This window comes from Aedes aegypti, chromosome 1 (assembly GCF_002204515.2).
Source record: "Aedes aegypti strain LVP_AGWG chromosome 1, AaegL5.0 Primary Assembly, whole genome shotgun sequence".
NCBI lineage: Eukaryota > Metazoa > Arthropoda > Insecta > Diptera > Culicidae > Aedes > Aedes aegypti.
Window position 1 is genome coordinate 76,734,158 of NC_035107.1, and position 24,329 is coordinate 76,758,486.

Sequence of the window (24,329 nt, forward strand, 5' to 3'; positions counted from 1 at the left end):
GTTAGCTTCTTTGAGACGTTGAGCTACCTCACGCAGCAACCGAATATGCTCCTCGAACGTCTCCGTCACTATGACGATATCGTCAAGGTAGACGAAGACGTTCGGTTCTAATTCGCCGTGCCCTAGAACTCGATCCATAAGCCTTGCTAGAGAGGCTGGACTGTTCATTAGCCCAAAAGGGAGTCTAGTGAATTGAAACATGCCTTTTCCTTGTACGCTGAAGGCCGTATAACGCCGTGAATTTTTCTCCAAGGGTATTTGAAGGAATGCCTCCGACAAGTCGATAGTACTCAAGTACCGAGCTCGAGGCAACTGCCCCAGTATGCGGCCAGGGTGGGGCAGGGGATAGGCGTCTCTAACGGTGCGCTCATTAATTTTTCGCGCATCCAGACAAAGGCGGACCTTTCCAGACGGCTTTATGACTGGAACTATGTTGGACGACCAGTCGGAGTGAGCCCGCTCAATAATGCCAATGCGTAACATTCGTTCAAGCTCTGAAATTACTTTTTGACGAACCTTCGGAGACAGCGTGTACGGGTACTGGCGTACCGGTGGCTTCCCTTTCCAGTCATCAGCAATTTCGATGCGATGTTCCGCTAAAGGTGTCTTCGATAGATCCTCTGGATCTGCTGCTCGAAAGAGGTTTTTTACTGCGTCAATATGGCATATCTCTTGGCCGGTAAGAAGATTACTCGAGTGAGCCTCAGCTGGAGCGTCTTCGGCAATGCCTAAAGCACAGCTCTGTACGGTTGGCCAAATTCGAAATTTGCGCCAAAAGTCCATACCTAAAATACAAGGTACTGCTAGTTGTTGGACGACCAGAGTAGGGATAATTTTGAGTTTCCCCCGAAAATTGAACGGGATGTACAGTTGGCCCATTACCCTAAGTTCGGATCCATTTGCTGACAGAACCCTGGGAGATCTAGTCATAGACTGTATCTTAACACCGTATAGTTTATGGTAGGTATTTTCACTAATTAAAGTGAGTTGGCTACCCGAATCTAAGAGTCCTTTGGAGGATAGGCCATAAATTTTAACAGAAGCGTAGGGTCTATTATCGTATTGTTGGGATAAAGCAATGGTAAGCGATTCGATCGAATCACCTTCATAGGCCTCTTCTGAAACTGGTTCCCACCATTCAGAAGGGGTAATTCCAATAGGGTAGGTATTTACGCGTGGGGATGAGGACTCGACGATCGGCGATTTTCGATCGTCTGGAGACCTTTTTTTTTACAGTATGGACAATGCTGTGTCTCAAATCCTTTGAAGCCACAAACAAAACACATTAAGCCTTTATAGTTGCGACATTGCTCTAATGTATGATTGGGCTGCCTACAATATAAGCATTCATAGCTTCGCGGGGGCCTATAGCCATTAACCAAGTACTCCAGAGTCCTGGAAGGCTTTGATCCACCTTCTTGTGGAGGCTCTTGTCCTACAGGTTTGGTAGTTGTAGTATGGGCTTTGGGTTCACCTTTGCTATTTTCTTTTTTAGGATTATCAGTCTTCATCTCCTTGTTTTTAGAATAAAACTTTTCTTGAGATTTTTGATTCGAAGGAGGCCGATTAGGATTTTTGTAGTCCTCTCTATTAGGCTTTCCCATCGAAACGAAATTAGCAGATTTCTCTGGACCGAACGCCTTAGCAAACAGCGAAAAATTGGAGGCATCAATCATATGTCCTGCCTTTCCCATCGAAACGAAATTAGCAGATTTCTCTGGACCGAACGCCTTAGCAAACAGCGAAAAATTAGAGGCATCAATCATATGTCCTGCCTCCAAAAGTTCAGTGAGGTTTGCGATTGGCTTCCAAAGCAGAGCCTTTTTATAGTCAGTCCGCATGTTCCTGCGTAGAACGTCGACCCTTTCCCATTCATTCATAGGGTTGATCATAGACCGGAACATGCTTTCCATTTCATAGTAGAATTCTTGGAAAGTTTCCCCTCGCTGTTGTCGTCTTTGATATATTTTAGCTCGAACTAAAGAGTCTAGTTCGGGGTGTGCAAAAGTCTTTCTAAGTTCCGTCACTAAGTGAGACCAATTCGCTAGTCGGCTCGCAGACCTCATGGACATATACCAGTTAAGGGCTGGTCCGGTAAAGAGATGAAAGGCGGAGTCGAATAATTCAGGTTCTGATACGTTTTCAGATAGAGCCAATTGAAAGACTAAATGCAAAAACTCATTGAGCTTAAGCCCTTGGTCTGTCCCAGCATATTTATCCAGCTTCCACTTAGAGACCGGTAAAGATTTACGGCCATACGGTTTCTGGAACGGATCAATAACAGGCTGAGATGAATACGGTTCACTACTCACTCCTCTAGAGGTGACCATTGAGGGGATAGGGAAAGGTGCCTGACCGAGGGTACTAATCGATACAGGCTGGTTTGAAGTTTCTTTGACCCCTGGGGTAGCGTATTGCGGAACCCCTGGTCTGCGTTCTGTCACAGGATCCAATGCGGAGTAAGGAAATCGTGCTCCAACCGGATTGTGAGCTGTAACATAAGGGTATGGATTGAAAGTATGCTCCCTTGAAACGAACGGAGTTACTTTCCAATTGTCGTCGGGAAGGTCCGATAAGAATGGTATCTGTCCGACGGAGGTGGTGGCTGATGTACAAGATGATATTGGATAACTGGCCACTGTGACCGATGGGAAATCATATCTTGCACTAAGGCGGATTGACGAGGCCATTCTCGGCACCGCGTTCGATAAAGTTGGGTTCGTTAACGTATTCATCGCCGGGTAGCCTCCAGAACTTAGTCCGGAAAACTCTGAAAAGCCCACGTTTGATATTCTACTTGAACCAGGCCACTGAGAACTTCCCCAAGTGCTAGTGCACGTCGGGGTTGTCCAACTACCTTGTTGCGTCATGGCTGTATGTGGATCACTCTCGGTAAACCGCACCTGCCTGGCGAATCCCGGAATTTCTGACCCTGATTGTTTCGGAATGGTTCCTGTATAGGTTGTTTGAGGAGAAATACTAAGATTAGTTGCATCCATGATGTTTTCCGATTGACGGTTTGAATGAACATCTCTGAACTTTCTTAAGCTGTATAGTTCTTGTTCTAACTTTAACAAACCTGCTCTAACTTCATCATCGGATGAAATATTCCCTGCTCCCAACAATCCCAATCTTTTAAGCGAACCGAAAACATCTTCATCAATTCCTGGCTGATAGTTGTTCACCTGACTAGCTGCTGTCATTTCCGACTCTTTGAACAAATTGTCCAACCGAAAATCTTCATCTTGACGCTTGCTGTAGAACAAATTGGCCAGATATGCCAAAACCTTTTCGAGAAATTGGTCGAGTTGTAACTGCTCTGAGGGTTCTACGACTTTCTTTAATAGTCTCAGCCTATTTCCCAGATGTAGTAGTATAGACTGACATCTGGGTGGTAAATCTCTTCCTGAACTTCCAATAGTACTTTCAATTGTTTGTAATTTGTTCTCACACTCTATGATTTCATTTTTCGGATCCCTTTTTAACGAATAGTCTACCATTGACTTCTCCGTCTTTTCCTGCTTTAATCTTTCTCTCAAAGCCCGTCGTTTTCTGTACATGGATTCTTCTTTCCCGAAAACAATATCTCGGATTTCCAATTCAAAATCGAGCTCATCTTCATTTAAATGGTCTACGCGAATATCGTAAAAAAGAATCCTTAGATCCTCCTCTTTGACTTCTAAATTCTTCCCACCTTCTGCCATTTCTAGTTCAAATCAATTCAAAAAAAAATATAAAAATTCAACAATAAATCTTAAACCTAGCTTATATACAACCTTAAAGTTCAATTCAATTCATAGCAATTCAATATTCATATATAGTACAAATGATAGCGAAAAATAGTAAGAAATCAGCAATAATGTTTACAATACTAATACTAACCAACAAATCACGGAGCAATTCAAAAGAGTTTCATTTATCGCAGGGTGTGACTCGGACCAGTAAGAGAAGCAAGAGATTCAAACAAACCTTAGCCAAAATCCACCCAGTCCTCCCTGATGACGTCACTAAGTAGTTCTCCCGATAAACCAACGAAAAAGTTTTCGTGTGTCTCTCCAAGCAGGTAAAAAAAATATTTGTAATTATATTACGAATATTTTTTTATTTTACTTTACGCGGATCGCCAATTGCGACAAACGACTAGCTCATAGGAAGGCCTTCTCAGGGTCGGCACTGCCTGCTTAGGGAACACACGGAACAATACGAAGTGGAAAGGAACGGTACAGAGTCAACAGACGTGCATGCAACCCAAGGATTTGTGTATAGTGTTGAAACAAAAGCAACCTGATACATTTTACTTAACTTTTATTTTCATCTTAGCGGGTTAGGGTTAAAGGGGTTAGTAACGTTGCGGCCGATTGATGTAGGTGGGGCCCATAGTAGGCAGAACAGAGGGAAGAGGGTGCTTACACCACATACCTTGGGCTGTAGGGCGGCTCGGTGACTATTGGCTTCGGGAACTGGAAGGCCTTGCTGGACTGCTAACAGGGTGGGCCACGTGGCAGGCGTACGTTTCTGGGTTTCGGCCGGATGGGGACGGTTCGCTTGACCCGTGCCGAAGCCTTGCGTAATCCTCGGTTAGAACCTGGCAGTGGGCGCACGTGGTGGAGCGATTATCCGGAGGACTCTGCCGGCAATCGCCTACGCTGACGGATACTTCTGCTATTCGGACGATGACCCGCTCAAAATGGTTTTAGGCGACAGTCTTAGTTGGCTGGATATCACCGGTTGGCCAGCGGAATTTTTGGTTAGGATGTTCGTGGGCCTGCCAAAGAGGCACGTGGTGGCACAATTTACCGGAGACCGCTATCGCCTACGCTGAGAGCCAGTTGCCAGAGCCAGCTCTAGTTGCGAAGGCTGGCCGGTCGAATAATGGTTGAATCCTCCGGTTCCACCTTCACTGGATGTTCCTGGGCGTTCTAGCTTCCCCCGAATGTCACCGACAACTTCTACTTGACTTTTTTGTTTTCCTTAGGTGTGTTCTATTTCGCAGTTCAAGACCAACTCACTCTTCTCTTCGGCTCCTTCGGAATTCCACTCCTCTGCAAGTCCTCCTCTTCGCCCCTTCGCCTCTTCCACTTTCCTTTTTCGCCTCGGATGTTTAGTTGCCCTCAACAAATTCGCCCGTAGAGATGTGCGGCATCCGGAGTAGCGTTAGTTGATTGACTAATTTTGAGAGGAAATAAACCCGCTAATGGGTAAATTTTGGGGTTTATTTCACCTAACAGCTACTGCATGCGAAGTCTCACAAATGTTTGTGGTATTAATTCAAAAATTAGTAATCTACCAGGGATAGCACAACAGGTCTGTTGACTGCATTGTTAACGTTAGCGGTAACAAAGCTCTTGGGGTTTTCGAACGCCGAGTACTAAGGACGATCTTCGGCGGCGTACAGGAGAACGGCATGTGGGGCGAAGGATGAACCACGAGCTCGCTCAACTCTACGGCGAACCCAGTATCGTGAAGGTAGCTAAAGCTGGAAGGATACGCTGGCCAGGGCATGTTGCAAAAATGCCGGACAACAACCCTGTAAAGATGGTGTTCGCTACGAATCCGGTCGGAACAAGAAGGCGTGGGGCTCAGCGAGCTAGGTGGATTGACCAGGTGCACCAGGACCTGGAGAGCGTGGGTCACAGTCGAGGATGGAGAGAAGCTGCCATGAACTGAGTGAATTGGTGAATTATTGTTGGCGAGGCTTTATCAGGATAATTGATGTAAAGCCAAATAACGCAAGTACTCATACTAATTAATGTTATTATTTTAAATCTTCTATTTCCTATCTCCAACAAATCAATAGCTGATTACACAGCGTAACAAAAATGCCATTTTTGCGTGTCTCAAGGATCAAATTATGTGTCTGTTGTGTAGAGTTGGGGCTGCTGAATCTGATACCGTTCCCAAGAATGTTCCAGCACGTCACAATTTTTAGCTACAGGTCGCCAAAGTTGCATAAAACACTGTTTTTATTGATGTTTACATAAAAATTAAACAATGCTTTATAAAAAAAATGGGATCTACTCCACCAAGTATGCAAAATAATACTTTAACTTTCATTTCAGATATAATTTGGTTCAAATTGCACGGTTAAATTTAGATTAAATCGAATTTTTCAACATAATTACAGTCCCCATACAAAATTTTTCGTTTCTCTTATATGGCAAAATACAATACTTTTCTAAACCAACAAAAAATAACTTTTGAGCATCAGAAGTATTATGAACTTTGTTTATAAGTATTGTTATACACATAAAGTTTGAGTTCTGATGCAAATTAAGCAAATAAATTAGCATACAAGCTGGTAAACTTGCATGCAAGTTGGCTGAAATAGTCAAATTTAGCATTTTCAACAGCTAATAGCTCAAAAACTAAACGTGCCATGATATTTCTGAAAATGGCAATGGATTCAGCAATCCTTAATTGAGTAAATAGCGGTATTTTGGTGCTTGAGACAAAACCGTGTTCCGCAGTGTTATGATAGTCAGTAATTACTTCAGAACAACAAATACTGATATTGTTCAGCTCTTTCAAATTGCTTGGGAATAGTATTAAATTTCAGAAGCTCACAATCCTCTCTCGTGCCACGCCGTCCTACTAAACAGTTTTCTTTTAATGCTTATTATAAATAAACTAAATTCATCTTCCAAAATAGTTGTGGAATCAAAGAACTTTTCAGACATTGCGAAGTTATCGCGATATGAATTTGGCGTCAAAATGACGTACTATTTTCAAAAACAATTCTAGAAAGCTTTTTTTCAAAAAAAAAAAAAAATAAAAATATCCAATGGATAAAACATAAAACTCACGGAAACGCACCAACTTATGAATAAAATTAACAAAGCACGTATCACTAACAAAATAGTTTCAGCTATTCAAAGTGTCATATTGACCCCAGAACACACGCAAAAGGTTAATGATTTCTGTAAATTGTAAAATAATATTTGATATATAGCCAATAGCTTACCTGCATTGCTGCTGGAACCAGATCCTCCCTTAACCGCATAGTTATTGTTGATGGAGTTGAAAAAATTGACTGCACCGGTTCTTCTCAGAATCCAAAACATGGTGCCGCTGGAGCTATTGTACGATATGTAGTGATATGTCAATCTAATCCGATATTCAGTCACACGTTCACAGCTTGATCCACTTTTTTCACTCGCTTACGCGCTGATAGAGTTCAAAACGAACAACCTAATGAAAGGAAACCACAATCCGCCCACCCAGATTTCACACGAATTAATCAATTCGAATCCCTGTGGGGAGTACCTTTTCTCTATCTACGGGGCAAATTACTTTTTCTTTGCACTTTTGCCCCCTCCCAGGCCGGGCACGTAGCTATCTGACTCGCTTTGTTCACCAAACGGCACCTGAGGTGCGATGATTGTTTTCCCCATAAAATAAATCACCGAGAAATGCCAACGGATATGACTGTGCCGTAGTCTTCAGTTTTTCGCGTACACCTTCTCTATTCAGCAGGATTCAAACGGTGAACTCCCGACGGGAGCTAAACAATTGGAAGCCTGATTGATACAATTTCTGTGCGATAAGCTCAGTCGTCTTCAAGTGACGACATTCGAGAAGCGGTGGCGCGAAAAAAAAACTGCTACCATAATCCTCCGAGCTAGCATTTATCCATGAACCCTATCCGAGAATCGTTTTCAGCCCCAAGGGAACGCTCAAACTTTCACCCCTTCCCAAAAGGCGGCTGGCTGAAACGCGAATCACAACAGAGACAGATCATCAGATAGGCAAACCCAGCAGCTATAGCGGATATAACTCCCGCGGCCTGAACTCTCTGTCGTTGAGGGCTGCTGCAGCAATATCAATTTCCATCCACCGCGCGCAATCACTTGACACTTCCGTTTCTCTTCCGGGATTCAAATGAGTGGAAAACTGTGGATATGAAGGGAAAATCACCCCCGAGACTCACACACACACCCACCCTTCTTCACTCTGTCTGAGCTTTCCACGCCGTCGGCTGTGAAGGTAGATGATGTGGAACTAAAAGCTTCTTACTTCCGAAAGGCGCACCCGAACGTTTGGTCCGAAGGACTATCGCGTCCGACTGTATCGGCACGTCGCAACAGACTACTGGTGCTGAACAGCTGGTACCGAATGCGAGAATGGTTGCCTACTTGCAGGCGCTGTACGGTGCCGACGGATACCATTTCGTGGCTTTCGTTCGGATGAGATACCGACTGATGATGGCGCTGGCGTGCGCAGTAACAGATGAATGGAGGGATAGTAGCTCATCATTCTTGGTTGATATGTTTGAAAAATGTTTTCAGTTGGGATATTTTCCTGATAAAAATCAACTTTCAAAAATCACATTGAGGTCATTCAAGACAAATGTTACAGATATTCAAATGTCTACATCCACTTATTAATCAAAAATCAAAACTTTTTCATAAAGACAAGACAAATGTCCAGGCCAGCCATGTTTTATGCTGTACAAATACGGAATACCTGTTGTAATACCAGGAAGAAAGCTCTGCAAAGGTTCCAGAATACAAGTTTTAAAATGATTCTGAAGCTTACTTCCTGATATAGTACTAATGAGTTTCATAGATTATCCAATGTTGAAACATTGGAAAAAGTGTCTAATAAAATAATTAATAATTTTAGACAAAAATCGTTACAATCTTCTATTGCCACGAATTATGCGTTAAGATAGGTTAAGTAAATTGAAAGCGTTTCTTTTTTTTTCTTATAAGCAGGTGAAATCATCTCAACTGTAAAAATTCGGAACTGCTGCGGCAAATGAAATGTAAAATGTTGTTAACAAAATGTTAATAAATGCTTCATTTAGTTTTACCAAATTAGGATGATAGTGTTTTCTAACACAGAACACCTTGATATAAGAAATGAATGATAGAAATGATACACATAAATAAAACACCAATTAAACTTAAAAAAACTGACGAAGGAGTTTTTAGCCCTAATCTCAGCACGCCAGTGCCCGAAATGGAGCATTCATCCCGAGTTGGCACATGGCTTGTTCTAATGGTTTGGTTCAGTTCGGGTCAACCATTCGGAGGAATGATGCTGAGTGCTGAGCTTCCTTGGTTCATCCTGTACTGAGTTGTACCTTTCGGAATACAGTGACGAGAAACTATCAGAAAGAAACACCTAGCCATCCTCATTTCGGGGGGCGTCTGGTCAAGTCATTTAAAGATCGCAGCTTGATTGGAAGTATGCTGAATAATACGGTTGATTATGTCATTTTTTATTGCGCTCTATGTAAATGAGAGGAGATGAACTGAGCAACAGGCCACCGTCTTTATACAGTTGAAATATAATTAATATCAATTGGGACATATTGGATCTGGATTTTTGCGGCATGCTAAATGGTCTTTACAGTCTAGTGGTAAAATTCACGACTATCGAAGCCATGCTGGAGGTGTTTGGTTCGATTTGCATGGCCCTGGATCTTTTTGCAATGGAAATTTCCTTAACTTCTTAAGGGATTGTGTCTGGCAATGCGCATACAAGCAAAAATGGCAACTTAAGCAAAGAAAGCTCTTTGTTAATAACTGTGGATTTTTGTAGCACACAATGCTAAGTACCGTAATTCGGGGTAACATTGATCACTTTTCTGAATGTTTCTTTAATATTTCGTTTGAAAATGCAAATGTTGCAAATTTTATATTTTTAAAACAAGTACTGCCACCCATAGCTCGAGACTATATACTGTATTTTGTTAATTGAAAGATTTAAGCATGTTAAAAAAAATGTTTTAGGCGATTTTTTTAATTATCTGATTTGGGGTAACATTGATCACATATATAAACAAAGTTCGGTAATACTGAAAATGTCGTTACTTACTTAAACCATGGCCCCTGAAGCCGAATATGAAGGCCAAACGCTTACAAGTCATTTACTTTTTGAGTTATTTTAAAATGAAAAACACCTCGAATCACGGAATACGCCTAAAGGTAGGCAATTTCCTAAGGGAATTCTACATTCTTAACAGTAATTCGGTAATGTTGCCTAATTGAGCATACTTATAAAAACTTTGACAACGGAATCGTTTTCGGCGATGCCATTTTTAGTAAGAATCACATTTTCCTTGCTTATATCTTTTACAGAACTTGTGTGAGACTTGAATCTTCGGTAGTGTCATCCTTAACAATTAAAATCATTATTTCAAAAAGTTGATAAATTTACGTATAAGGTGAACTCAATTTTCTCAAAAACATTAACTTTCATTAGCTCATGAATATAAGAAAGAGAAGCACCATTCATAATTTGGAAATGTTTCATCAATAAATGATAATACGTATTTTTGATGAGATGAGTCATGCCGATCAATGTTACCCCGCTGATCAAAGATACCCCGGATTACGGTACACTGAAGCCTTCATTTATTTAATGGGTCAATAGATTTCACCCTCAAAATTCAATTTTACGGGGGTTAGATCAGGGGTTCGTAAATTGAAATGTTTCGTAAATTTAATCAGTTAGTAAAACGAGGTTTTACCTTTTGAAATATACTTGTAAGAAATCAATTTAAACTTTTTCGATAAACTATGCTTAATAAATAAATTATGTTCTTAATCAACCCGAAAAGTATGCAAATTAAGATCTTCTAAGAATTCCTTGGAGTTTGTGTAAATGATTCTACATGAGTAAATTGAGGTCAATTAATCTTTTTCTCAGTAGAAGAATATATAGAGCTTACAATTTTATCCAATGTCGAAATTCGTCTTGGATGATTTGAACAAAGAAGTGGACAGGATGCTGCAACTGGGAGTAATAGAAGAAGCAGTTTGCTGTCCATGGAATAATGCCACGGTCGCTGTAAAGAAAAAGGACGGGTCAATGCGGTTATGTTTGGATGCCAGAAAGTTGAACTCGGTGCTAGTCCAAGAAGCTTATCCTATTCCACAAATCGCCTCAATTGTCAACAATCTAAGTGGTTCGAAATACTTATCCTCGATCGATTTGGAATCAACCTTTTGGCAGATACCTCTAGAAGAGGAATCCAAACAAAAAACAGCCTTCACCGTCCCTCAACGCGGTCATTATCAGTCACAGTGGTGCCATTTGGGCTATCAACAGCCAGTCAGGCACTGTCACGCATCATGAACCACCTGTTCATAGACCTCGAACCAAAAGTATTTGTCTATCTGGACGATCTAATACTAGCGACCGAATCCTTCGAGGAGCATATTGAGCTCCTACAAGAGATAGCTAGCAGGTTAAAGGCAGCGGGTTTGACCATCAATTCGCAAAAATCTGTTTTTGAAAACTTCGAAAACCGGGGTTTATCATTCGAAGGATATCAAATCAGATTAATACTAAGCCAGCTATGAACATGACTAAAGTCTGACCAAGAGCGACTACGCCAAAAAACTCGTGTTGCTGACTGACTCGTAGGCCCAACAACTTTACAGAAACCTCGTCGTCAGCAACTACTCCACCACAACAAGACCTTGCCTTGCAGTTAAGGCACCTAAAGGTTCAGCTATGTCCGCAGCAGCTGGTTGGCTGTCAACAAGGAGCACAATCGCCAAAACAAACGTCGTGTCCGGATTACTTTAGACCAGCATCACTGGTCTAATCCTCTGGAGATCTGGAGATGATCAACCACTGTAACCAACTTGGGCAAGCATCCGCAGATCGGCTAATGCACCATCGACGCCCAACAGATGTCCAGCTATGTACGCAGAGTTTCTGTCCGACCATGAGCATACAGCCAACAAAACATGCTTGCTGTTGATTTGAAGGACCAACAACTCAAAAGGAAACCTCGTCACAGCAAGTCATTCTTCGTGTCTCTCAACCTCGATTTGTTAAGTTCAACGCCAAAAACCGCTCAACATGACTTCAACAAATCAACGCAATAGAGAAGCAGAAGCAGGTCGACACTACGCCATCCAGTATACGTCGACCACTGTCCCAATAAAAACAACAACATGATAACAATCCATGATCACTCACTAGTCCGAAAAAATAAACAAAATAAAATAAACAAATAGTCTGGTAGAACAAAATCGCCAAAATGAACGCTAATATCATGAGCTAATCAGACCCAAATCACCAATTCAAATTTATTCATGCTGCTTAGTTAAGACCCTCAAGAAGAATTTCTCTAATGTATTTTCTCGGCAAAATTTCTGGCGCCCAACTAAAAATGTAACTCAGACGTTGAAGACAAGATTGAACCTAGCATTAAGATAGAGTAAGGGAAGATGTGCTTAGATTTTCCGCAATACTGCGGTGCATATTAGGTTCTTGAAAAGATCTGTCACAAGGAGTGTACCAAGAACGATACTATCGATAACGGTATCGATAATAAGAATTGTAGTGAAGTACCGTTACAAACAAGTAGGGCGAAATCGATGTCCAATAAGGAGAAGATCTGATCGATATCGTTTAGTTTAAAAAGCAATCATACTCTTCAAGGTCTTATCATCAGATAAAGAACGAAATTTTTGCGAACTAGGCCATTCGCAAAAATTTCGTTGGCGTTTGAATGATGTAGTGTTACCAAAAATTTTAAAGTAATGCCGACAAAATGTAGCAATCATTTCCCGCAGTGCGTTTCCTACCAATAAATGCTATAAATCTTACGAAACAACAGCCGTAGCTCCTCTCTCGCACACTTCGGATACTAATCCGACAACTCCAAAGCCATCCTGCTTACGCGAACAGCAGCCCGAAAGCAATCAAGACAATAGCACTATATCACAGTCATAGTGGCTGAACAGAAGTTGGTGGTCGGTCGACGAGTCAAAGTCTCATGCAAGATAGTGAATAAAAAATGCATGCTAGTTTGCAAATATATTCGTTGTGCATATTGGCGAATCTCCAGAAGGTAAAAGGGAAAAGACACTTCAGCATGTTCAGTTCAGAACTAATTCCTTCTCATATTAAAGTGACGAATGCGTCACGTGCAAGACAACTCTCGGTGCCAGTTGTACCCCACGGATTCTACACTGCACGATACTTTGCATGATTGAGCAGGTAACATTAGGCGTATTTAGACCTTAGAACCCAAATGTACCAACAGCTTCTTTACCCGACTCCCCCAGACTGACCAGACCAGACCGAAAATACCGACCGGGACATTACCAGGCATCGCAACCACCCGCCACATGTTCGAACAATAGGTAACCATGTTCAATTAATGGTCCCACTTTGGCTAGGGTTCATAGAATGTGCTTTCAGTTCCACTCGCCCTTGAACGATCAGGATTTACGGGAGCTCAATAATCTGAAGCTGGGAAAAGGCCCTTCTCCAGGTAAATGCTTTATAATCTGACCTGAAGAACGATGATGGAACTTATTTCCCCTCATCTCTCCTAAAGAGAGGGCCTTTTGTCCATTGCCTGTGCCGCCGTCCATTGCCTTGTAAAGACTGTGCCGCCGATCACAACCGGCTAGCACACAGCGACACCGTCTCGGATAGTCCAATCCAGCCCATCACCTCATTGAGCCTTCGTCATTGGACGATTATTCCAACAAAAGCACTCGTGATCTGTGTGGCAAGCAGAAGTGCAATATCGTCTCGCCGAAGAGAGACGTCGCGCTGGGACTTGTCACGCAACATCTTCGGTGCGAGAGAGTGAGGGCGTGTCGCAGTGCAGCTCGCGACGCAACCGGTCGATCGCTTGTGACATCGAAGATGCAGTCAGCGCAACATCACGGGGCCCCCAACGGGTATCAACAGCGATGGATTATGTAGGGCAACTTCGAGCGTAGCAGATAACTGTATGTATACGGTAGATTAAGCATGATTAAAATATGATGATTCAAAGCAGCAAAACATTCTCGTTAGATGCTGTAAATCCTTATGGGATCATTATTGTGCCTGATAGTTTAGACAATACTTTATTGATGGTGCGTACTATTTAGTTTGTCATCACGTATTGGTTCAATCGTAGATTAGAACATAGCCATTGTTAGCGTTCAGAATTTCCATTTAGACAGTTTCCTTAGCCCAATAGGAAAACTGTCACAAGCTCGCACTGCTTAGCTTAGCTTAGCTTAGCTTAGACTGACTACACATATCAATGGTTGCTATTCCGTGATTGACCGAAGTCAGCGAAAATGCACAAAGAATCAACTAGAAGTTCGGCTGGGATTGGCTAGAATCTTCTTCAGTGTGCATAATTCAGTGCCTCTATTTATATATGGTCAATAACGGCACCGGCCACGTCCTTGCAGTCAGGTTGGATTGGGGGAAGGAATGTTAGTGTGTAACCTTTGCTATTTGGAGACCGTGTTTGCCTCTGCACCTCCACAAAGGTTACTGGGATGGATGTTTGTCAATAGGGAGGATCGTTGGGTCACAGGATTCACTTTGATAAGCGATTAGACCATGATAAATAATTATTCGTGAGATATAAACATGCTTATATGTATGTAAATATAATATTTTCATTTGATATGAACAATTTCTATTCAGAGGAAAATTATGCCGACACTTGAGGTGACGAACCATTCAAAGTTTGTTGAATAAAGTGAACTTTTCGCAAGTCTACACTTGTAGTGTAGAACCCCTCAAAGTTTTTTTTTAATTACAAAAATAAAGGTAAAAGAAAGAGGTGTTTTGAAAATCTTAAATAATTCATGAATCAGAGTTTATGTCAACACTCACAGTGACGAACCATTCAAAGTTTGTTGAAAAATCATGTTTACGTCCCACCGTTGTAACGATTAAATGTGCAGTCATACATATTTTATAGATTAAAAAATAGTAGCATGAAACGAGCTCACCAATTGATCCGTCATCCTTGACTGAGCAGCAACAATCCACTTTCAGCTTCACTCGTTTGCTCGGCTATATAAAAGCACTCAGAGATAATAGGCGAACGACCTGAGAGGGAAAACAACTGACGACTGCTCGGGCTTTCTTGACGCCCTGCCCAGGAGCAAGCGTCAATAAGTTTTACAAGTGAATTATGAACCAATTCGAAGCTCATAAAGCATCATGCAAATTTTATGCTACTGTATATGGATTTCTTTCTGGACTTATCAGAATTACCATACAAAAATTGAGTAACATTGAGAAATGGAAGGTGGATTTGACATGGCGGAACTTTATGTGCTGTTCCATTATGGATCCGGGGTAATGGCGTTCGAGTTAGTGCCGCTGGTTGCGCCTATAGATTAGAAAATCTGTACTCAAAGGAGTTTTCGGATAATTGTAAGCAATAGTTGAGCTCGAAACTTAAAACAACATATTTTATTGAGCCTGTTTGGATGTAAACCTTAACAATCAACACCAGATAGGTCACTGATAACACTTTTAGATCTGAATGCCTATATTAAAATGAATACTTAAATAACCTTAGATGAACGTTGATTAAGCCATGCTGGTATTCGCCGACGAAGGACTCCTTGAGCGGTTTTAGTCTGTAAACCGGATGCGTGACAGTATTTTGTACGCCGAATTTACCAGGGTAAAGGGAACAACTGTGCCAATTGCAAAGGGATTACCCGACTGAATTCGGCATACAAAATATTTTTACGCATCCTATTTAAAAAACTGAGATCACTCAAATAGTCCCTCGTCGGCGAGTACCAGGCTGGTTTTCGTGAGGGTCACTTGACAACGGAACAGATGCTTACGTTGGGAATGATCTTAGTTGAGTTTCGGAAGTATAACTTGCAGACCCACCAGTTGTTTATTAATTTCAAGGCAGAGCACGATTCAGAGCTGTAGCAGATAATATCTGAACATTGTGTTCAGGCGAAACTAATTAGACTGATACGTGCAACGAAATCAAGTACTCTGATTGCATATGAGATGTCAAACTCGTTTGTGATGTTAGGCCAGGTGACCCACTTTCGAATTTACTGGCTCTTCATTATGCTATTAGGAGCACTATCATTACACGATTGCATATGCTTTTTAGCAATGCGGACGATATCGACCTTTTCGGAATCGATCCCATCTCAGTGGAGAAAGCCTATGTGTCTCTGAAAAGAAATAGAGACAACGAGAAAAAGTGTCACCAATAATTCTACCAAAACGAAGCACATGGCTGCAGGTAGAGATAGAGTTGGACCTAGTGGTGTTAATACTGAGGTAGTGATTAATGGAGATGTGTTTGAAGTTGTTGAAGAGTTTGTTTACTATGGAACACTTGTGACATGTGACAATAACGCCCTGTATAAAACATTGATTCTTCCAGTGGCTCTCTACGGGCACGAAGCATGGACGTTGAACGAAGCAGACAGGAAAGCCTTCGATGTTTTAGATTGTAAAGCGCTACGGACAATACTTGGTGGGAAACTAGAAAATGGTGCGTTGCTCAGACGCATAAATCGTGAATCATATCAAGTGTATGAAGATGTGAATATTATTGAGCGTGTCAATTACGGCAGACTACAGTGGACTCGTCATTTTATGCGAATGTGGAGAGATAGAACTGTGAAAATAATATTCAGCAGGAAACCAGATTGAGGTCGGCAACTTCTGGGATGACAACGAATACACTGGCTGTACGCAGTTGAAAAGAATCTGGCGGAAACCCTTAACGTTCGGGGCAACAAGAAAAGTACCACCCAAGATCGACGAAGGTGGAACTCTACAATATGCTCAGTAATGGCGAGGCATTACGCTGTAGCCATCAAGAACCTACAACCAACAGGAGCATTGAACTAAGACCATCGAAGATCACAGTGAATGCTGCAAAGCCCTTAATGGGTGCAAAATCCATTTATGTTACAATCGGTAATTGGAATGACGTTAATGAAGGTTTCAGTGAAGAAGGCTCTGTCCCAGTCAATGAGAACGTAATGCCTAGTAGAGAAAAAAGAACATATCATAGCGAACCACGACGTGACACAAAATCCAAGATAGTAACCCCTACATCTTCAAACGTATCATACCTCTCATGCGAAAAATGAATTTCCCTCTATTTGCCCCGTCGCTGGAACGAAACTTCTGTCTGAAAAGTATTTTCCCCACGAGACAAGCAATTAGGTTGCTCAATTTGCTTTATATATCTACGTTTTGAGTGTTCAGTAGAAAACGTACCCTGCATGAAGAAATGAAGTATTTAATGAAAATTGATGGCGTGATGGCACCTATAGCGAGACACTACCTGGCGTGAGAGGACAAAAAATGCTGATCGTTAAACGAAATACCACAATAATTAGGGGAACATGGTCCAAGACAATGGCCCACGTCATCAAATCATTCCTAGATCGTTTCAATTTGTATTCTTTGCCAAACGAAGTTAAAATATGTTTAGCTTAGAGTTGCTGCCACAACCCTTGGACATAAACTTATAGATTTTTCCTCAATTTTCCGGTGAAATTCAACATTTTTCCCTTTTTTGCCTAAACATTAAGGTTTTCCGATGATTTCATAAAGGAATAAGCGTTTCCATACCACAGAGCAAACTCATGGAGAAACATGGTTGCTAACTAGTAGTTCTCCATACTAAATGGCATTCTACCCCATCCATTTGGTCATTTTGAACCACCCCCATTTTTCAACCAACTTTTCTACACGATTTAAAACCGTTAAAAAAACTCAAATTTGGGAAATGTTTTCATGGTGGTAGCTAGCAAATAATGTAAAGTTACTGTTAGGACTTCGAATGGCTTTAAAATGTGGATCTCATTAGGAGAAAACGACACAAATCCTTAAAGTGGCATTTTGGACCATTTTGCCCTACTGCGAAGTCTGATGACGGTAGTTTTGGAATGAAAAGCATATTACACCTAGTGGTATTTACTTGTGGGGCTCAGACAGCAGTAGTGGTAAACGCGCAGCTATTTAGCAAGACCAAGCTGATGGTTGTGGGTTCATATCCCATCCCATTACCACACAATACATAAGTGCAAAAATGGTCAATTGGCAATAAAACTGCTCACAAGATTAATAAGCAGAGAAGCGGGCTCTGGCGAAACGCCAGACAGAAGAAGAGGTATTTGTATCGTGGTTGAAAAAACGGACAACAAGAACACCCTGGATCCAAATGCAATTTGTGAACCTTGTTTGCATTTGGAAATGCTACGGGCTCGTGCTACGCTGGGTAGCAAGTGAAGCTTTGGCTTGCCATATAACAGACGACAAACGAGAAATGGTTACCCGAGCAGAAGAAAATAACTACTGAATACCAAATTGAGGTATTCCATACCAGATAATTTCCAATACTAACAACCTGAATGAGGTATGAATGAGCCCTGCATAAGAGGTAAAATACCTCAAATAATACCTTCTGAATATTCTATAAATACCAAGCTGACTTAGATCAGGTATTGTAATACCTAAATAATACTTGATGGAATTTCATATAAAAGTGAAATTTTTCAATACTAGCTCAATACCTCCAGCAGTCCTCAATAGCTGCCGAATACCAAAATGAAGTATTTTTAATTGTTTTAAACATTTTTATCAAATACCATTATAATACTAAAATGAGGTATTGATAACTGAACAATACCTAATTCTGGTATGATACCAAAATATGGTATGCATAAGTTATTGACGAGTTATTCTTTCCTCCTCGGGTACCCAGAGAGTGCTTCCAAAGGTGATAGCATACTGATGCGACCACAATTTTACAAAGAGGATTCCAAAACAGGAGTCAGTGAATGATGATTAATGCATCAATGTGACACGAAAGAAGTTTTCCTAGGTAGAGTAATGATGATTACGATGCGGTAAGACGGTTCGAAATTGACTATAAAATATTAAATTGTATTGGTCTTATGCCTCAGTGGCTACGAGTAACTGATACTGAAGAAGGCTACATGTGGTAGTCGAAATATGCGTATCTGTCAAAATATAATGCAATTAGGATGGAATTCAAAAGTACAATCTCAATCTACTTTTGGATTCCCCCTTATCTAGCAGATAAATTATCTTGAAAATCTCCAAGCACCATGGTCTAATGGACCAAAAGATTGGCAGACTGGCATAAAATTTGGGCTTTTTGCATGAATGAAGGTGTGGGCCAAATTCGATTATAATCCGGGATGAAAGTGTTACACGTTTATACTAGTTTGTGGTTACTTCGTATGAAATGACTCATATGCAGGTTCTTTCGGTTAACATCTTTCACCATTATCTTCCTATACTTATAACGTGTCCAAGTCATCAACTCCCTCGCTTCATGTGGAAGAAGCCTTCCCACAAAATTCATCTAGCCATGTGTCGAAGTAAATTGAATTTCCTGGGAGACTGCCTCTCTAATTAAAAGGAAGCGACGCGTTACAAGTAAAAGTTTCGTCCCTTTCCGTTGATGCCTCTATCGATAACAAGGGCGTAAAACTCGAAACAGCAGCTCACCAGAGCGCCCCGTCATCAGGATGTATAAAACTGTGTTTCGAAGCAGACAATATTTCACAAATCCTGCTCCGAAGCTTCGTCGGTGGCTTTCCGTTTGCAGCTGAGGCTTTCCACTCAGTCAAAACTAAACCAATCAAGCAGCCAACTACAACAAGCTGCTTACGCGCCGGAAAATGGAAACGAGGTGGTTTGTGGTTGTTCTGTTGTTTGTACATTAGGGTGAGGCCTATTTTTCGGAAGTTCTCAAAACAAGATTTCCTTCTACTTACATACTGTTGATGACGCTGAATCCTTTAAAACATGACCCTCGTCAAAATGTTACGCCAATAAACTCAGTCCATGAATGCTAGCCTCCATCAACTCGATTTTTCCACACTTTTAAGATCCTGCTCCACTTGGTCAAAACACCTAGCTCGTTGCGCCCTTCTTCGTCTTGAACCGGTCGGATTCGAGGTGAACACCATTTTTGTGCGATTATTGTCCGGCATTCACACAACGTGGGGCACGAGGCGGGGCGTTCTCTTCCAGCTTTGGCGACTTTCAGGATACTGGGTTCACCGTAGAGTTGCGCAAGCTCGTGGATCGCGCCGTTCTTATATACCCTGCCAAAGATCGTCCTATGCACACGTCGTTCAAAAACTCCTAGCGCTTGCAGGTCCTCTTCGAACATTGTCCATGTCTCATGCCGTAGAGGACTATCGTTCTTATTGGCGTTTTGTACATGGTACACTTAGTACGGAGATGAAGTTTATCAGATTTCAAGGTCTTGTGAAGCCCGTAGTAAGCACGACTTCCGGCAATGATACGTCTCTGAATTTGTCTGCTGCAGTTGTTTCCATTTAAATAAGGTGCGCTTCAATTCTGTAGCGAATAATAGAGGGACGTCTTTCAGGTTTGAGCGTTTATTGCATAATGAGCCAGTCTAATATCACTCTTTTTCTTAGGCCTAAGTCAAGGCCTACTACATCTCGGGCATCCTGACACTATCGATGTCCTCATCGATCTCACTCTCGTAAGATATATGATCATTCATCCATTTCTTCATATTTTGAGGTGAGCACACCGAGTTGAATGGTATATTTGCAATTTGGAACCCATCTATGTTAGTCACAACGTACCTGTCATTTGGCAAAACTTTATGAATTTCATACGGACCTTTATATTTTGGAGCTAATTTATGTTTTTCACCTTCACCTTTCGCCTTCTTTATAAATCATGCTCTTATTTCTCTTACGATCAACATTCTTTTTATTATAGAGTTGATGTTTTAGATTTTGTCTACGAGCATTTTCACGAGAATCCAAAATATTAGTTGGTTCAGTTAATTCTTGTCTGTTTGCAACAAAATTAGATATATTATAACTTTCAATATTTAAATTATTTTGTGGAACTCCAAGCAACAAAACGCTAGGTAAATTACCGATTGACCTATTAAAAGAATTGTTAAATACAAACTCAACTTTTGGCAATAATTCATTCCAATTTTTAGATGTTTTATGACACAACTTTGCAAGCATAGGAGTTAGTGTTTTATTCATCCGCTCAACTTGACCATTTGCTTCCGGAGTGTAAGCTGCTGTAGTAGGCGATAGTAGGCCTTGAACTGACATACCTTGATTCAAATTAAGGTCATTACAGACGTAGTCTCCACCTCCATTTCCAATGCGATTCAACATCAAAGTTGGTTGGGCAGCGGTAGCAGCAGCATTCATTGCGTTCGTGACGTCGATACCTGCAGCACATGATCCGCCTTCTTGAAGTGAACTCCTTACATTTCTCGTCTCATCCGACAAAACATCAGCAGCAATGGTTGCACCGGAAATGATTGGATTGGCATTTTCAGCTAAGTTATCATTCCGTGTCTCTTCATTCTCCAATGTTCAGGACCTCGTTACGATAATATTCTCCAGTTCGGCCGAAGTTTTCTGGCTTCGAAGTAACATGGTGTATCCCACTTCTGACTTGTAGTGAATAATAGAGGAACGTCTCTCAGGTTTGAGCGTTTATTACATAATGAGCCAGTCTAATGTCACTCTTTTTCTTAGTACCGTCGATGGGGGTGACAATGGGTCTAGGGGGTGAGATCGGGTCAAAACGGAAAAATATGTTTTGTGAAATAATTCAGCTAATAACGCTGATATTACTAAAATTAATAATTCATATGTTAAGGAACATATTATTACACTTAATTCATAACAATATACATTTTTAGAAATAGTAGTTTCTGTGTACTACATCAATGAACTTGCATGTTGAAACTAGATAAAATTTACAACATTAAATTTCTCCTGTACAAAGTATCACGCATGTACTCTAGCCTCTATCGTTGTATTAGTAGAATGTTGAAAGCCTTTTCATTACACATCACAGGTATTTTCCGGAATCTATTTGATTTTCCCACAAAAAAATCATTTTTCTCGGTACGATGTCTAAAACATTGAAAATGGGGGTGAGATTGGGTCAAGCAAGAACGATAGTAAATTAAATTCCAAGTCCACTTTTTTGACATTTTACGGTGCCGGGTGTTCTCTTTTTTCATTAAGATGTGTTTATTCTTTCTAAATACAGCATCTCTGAAACATCAAACAAGTCTACTTGAGTATTCCGTGCATTGAATAACAATACAACGCATTTTGACAATTTCTCAAACCAGCAACTGTGTTTCGTGCTCAGCAACATCGTAAATTTTTATCAAAAGGGTGTTTTTTTCTAAATTTAATTATTTATCAGTGTTTTCATATTATATAAACATCTCACCGAAGTACAAATGAGTTGGATCGCTGAAATACTGGGATTATGACGTCAACTTTTGCCTGAAATTTATTGATCGTGGAATGTCGCACCGAAATTTAACTATTTGCGAAGGTTTAAAATAATCACTGTTTCAGTACACCTTTGGGGAAACTGAATGGGCTTTATAGCAATGGGGATGAAACTTTGAAGACAATTTGAGGGAAAAACCAAGAAAATTTATGTAAACTTGACGATGAATGTTGGGTTTACATATTTTTTCTCATAGCTCTTGAATTTTCAGTATGATCTTTCATTTAAGTGGGTTTATCATACTTGTGAAACATCTTAGATATCTTTTTGTCTTTGGGCCCCAGATAGCCGTAGCGGTAAACGCGCAGCTATTCAGTATGACCATGCTGAGGGTCGTGGGTTCGAATCCCACTGGTCGAGGATCTTTTCGTAAAGGAAATTTTCTCGATTCCCAGGGCATAGAGTATCTTCGTACCTGCCACACGATATACACATGCAAAAATGGTCAATTGGCAAAGAAAGCTCTCAGTTAATAACTGTGGAAGTGCTCATAAGAACACTAATCTGAGAAGCAGGCTCTGTCCCAGTTGGGACGTAACGCCAGAAAGAAGAAGAAGATCTTTTTGTCTTGTTTGCATCGTTTTTTATCAATATTTTTCAGTTGTGAATGGTTTTGAAATCATATTCTCAAAAACAAGTTATTTCAATTACAGTGACCCAATGTCACCCCCTCTATGGGGTGAGATTGGGTCATTTTTCATTCACTTGTGGTGCCGCTGTGAATAAATATTTGTCTTTAATTTTTTGAACTTTTGTTAATGTACCATCAAAGTACATACACACCAAATTTGAAGTTTATTGGAGTTAAATTGCGATAGTTATTCAAAAAATAAATCGCACATATCCGTTTTTGACCCATTGTCACCCCCAACGACGGTACTAAGTCAAGGCCTACTATCGCCTACTACAAATACCATTCTTCCCAGTTGCTATATTGTTCTTGAGCTATTTGTAAGCATCCTTAACTGCACTTATTATGGGAGTTGGCACGTCTCTATCATCCGCCGTACCGATAAAGCCTTTCCTCCTGCTACCTAGATCTTCTTTTACTGCGCAATTCAGGTGTTCCATAACATAACTTTTTTCTCCCGCAACAAATATGTTTGGCCCAATACCAACCTTTTCTGGTTTTATTTAGATCTTTCAAATGATGTATGGGTCATCTGTGTACATTCCGGGACCAAACTCCATACATTTTAGCCCAATCTCCTTTGCAATATCTTCACTTTTATGAGAATTGCCGGGGAACAATGACAATTCTATTTCCAAAAAGTCGAATTATGGGAAAATTGGAAACTCTATTCGGAATGTTTTGTAGCCAAGATCGGAAAAGTGTTAAAATTAGTGACATATAATAGATAGAGTCAAATATTTGCTCACCTGAAATGCTTAAATGAAATTTATATTATAAATACATATTTTTACTTAAACATTTGAAAATACCTTTCTTAATATACATATTTTTGGGTTTCATTAATTTTTTGTCAACATTATGAGATATAATTTTGATGCAATTCCTTTACGGAAAGTCCTTAGGAGATTGTAGATTCTTTGTATATTAAGTATTTAATTTTTTAAGATAAATTATGGGAATTAGGCAGTCTGAGAGGTGAGTCTTTCTCAGTAACGCAGCAAGAAACAGCTCCAAGATTTCTACAAAAAAAAAATCTGGCAAATTTTCGTTATTTTATTATTGTGAATAATTTGACAATCGTTGAGGGATTCCATCAAAATACTTTGAAAATGTCGAATACTTTTTCAGGTTCTCCACGAAACTCTTTCTGAACAAATACTAAAATACTCTGCTCAGGTAGTTCAATAGGATATCATTGGAAATGCTTTAAGATTATTTTTAGTGTGTCCAATTGTCAATAGGGGTGGTATTCGAACTCAGGTTCCTGGCGTTTTAAAACAATGTTTATGTTGAATAATTAAATCAAAGGGATTGTATGAGTGCGCTTTGGAAACCCAAGCAAGTGAGTTCGTTTTGTGCGTCACCATCCGTAGTAGATTGTTCCTCTCGGTTTTCGTGTTTGCTGAGCAGTGCGCATCGTAAATTCCAAAGCGAATTCGTTCTTCACATCGCTTTAGTGAAAATTTTGTTTCATTTCGTGCTTTTTCTAATCTGTGAGTAGTGTGTGGACTTCTGACTCTGTTGCATGCTCCGGTGGAGCGAGCGACGGAGTCAAGATCAATCATGTCCGGTTCACGTTGTGTGAGTGGGATAAGATATTCGTAGATTATCAAATGGT

At 40.6% G+C, this 24,329-nt stretch overlaps 1 protein-coding gene across 2 annotated transcripts in view; it reads right to left on the bottom strand.

Moving 5' to 3' along the window:
* LOC110675390 overlaps positions 1–8,099 on the bottom strand; it is a 290,765-nt gene extending 282,666 nt beyond the window's left edge. The window contains exons 1-2 of one of the 2 annotated variants that reach the window (XM_021840284.1): positions 7,940–8,099; positions 6,962–7,188 (exon numbers count right to left, since the gene is read on the bottom strand). In XM_021840284.1, the coding sequence (XP_021695976.1) occupies positions 6,962–7,061 (100 nt within the window). In that variant the 5' untranslated portion in view covers positions 7,062–7,188; positions 7,940–8,099. The remainder of the gene's footprint in view (positions 1–6,961; positions 7,189–7,939) is intronic. The other variant, XM_021840290.1, reaches the window with a different exon arrangement.
* Positions 8,100–24,329: the final 16,230 nt, after the last annotated feature.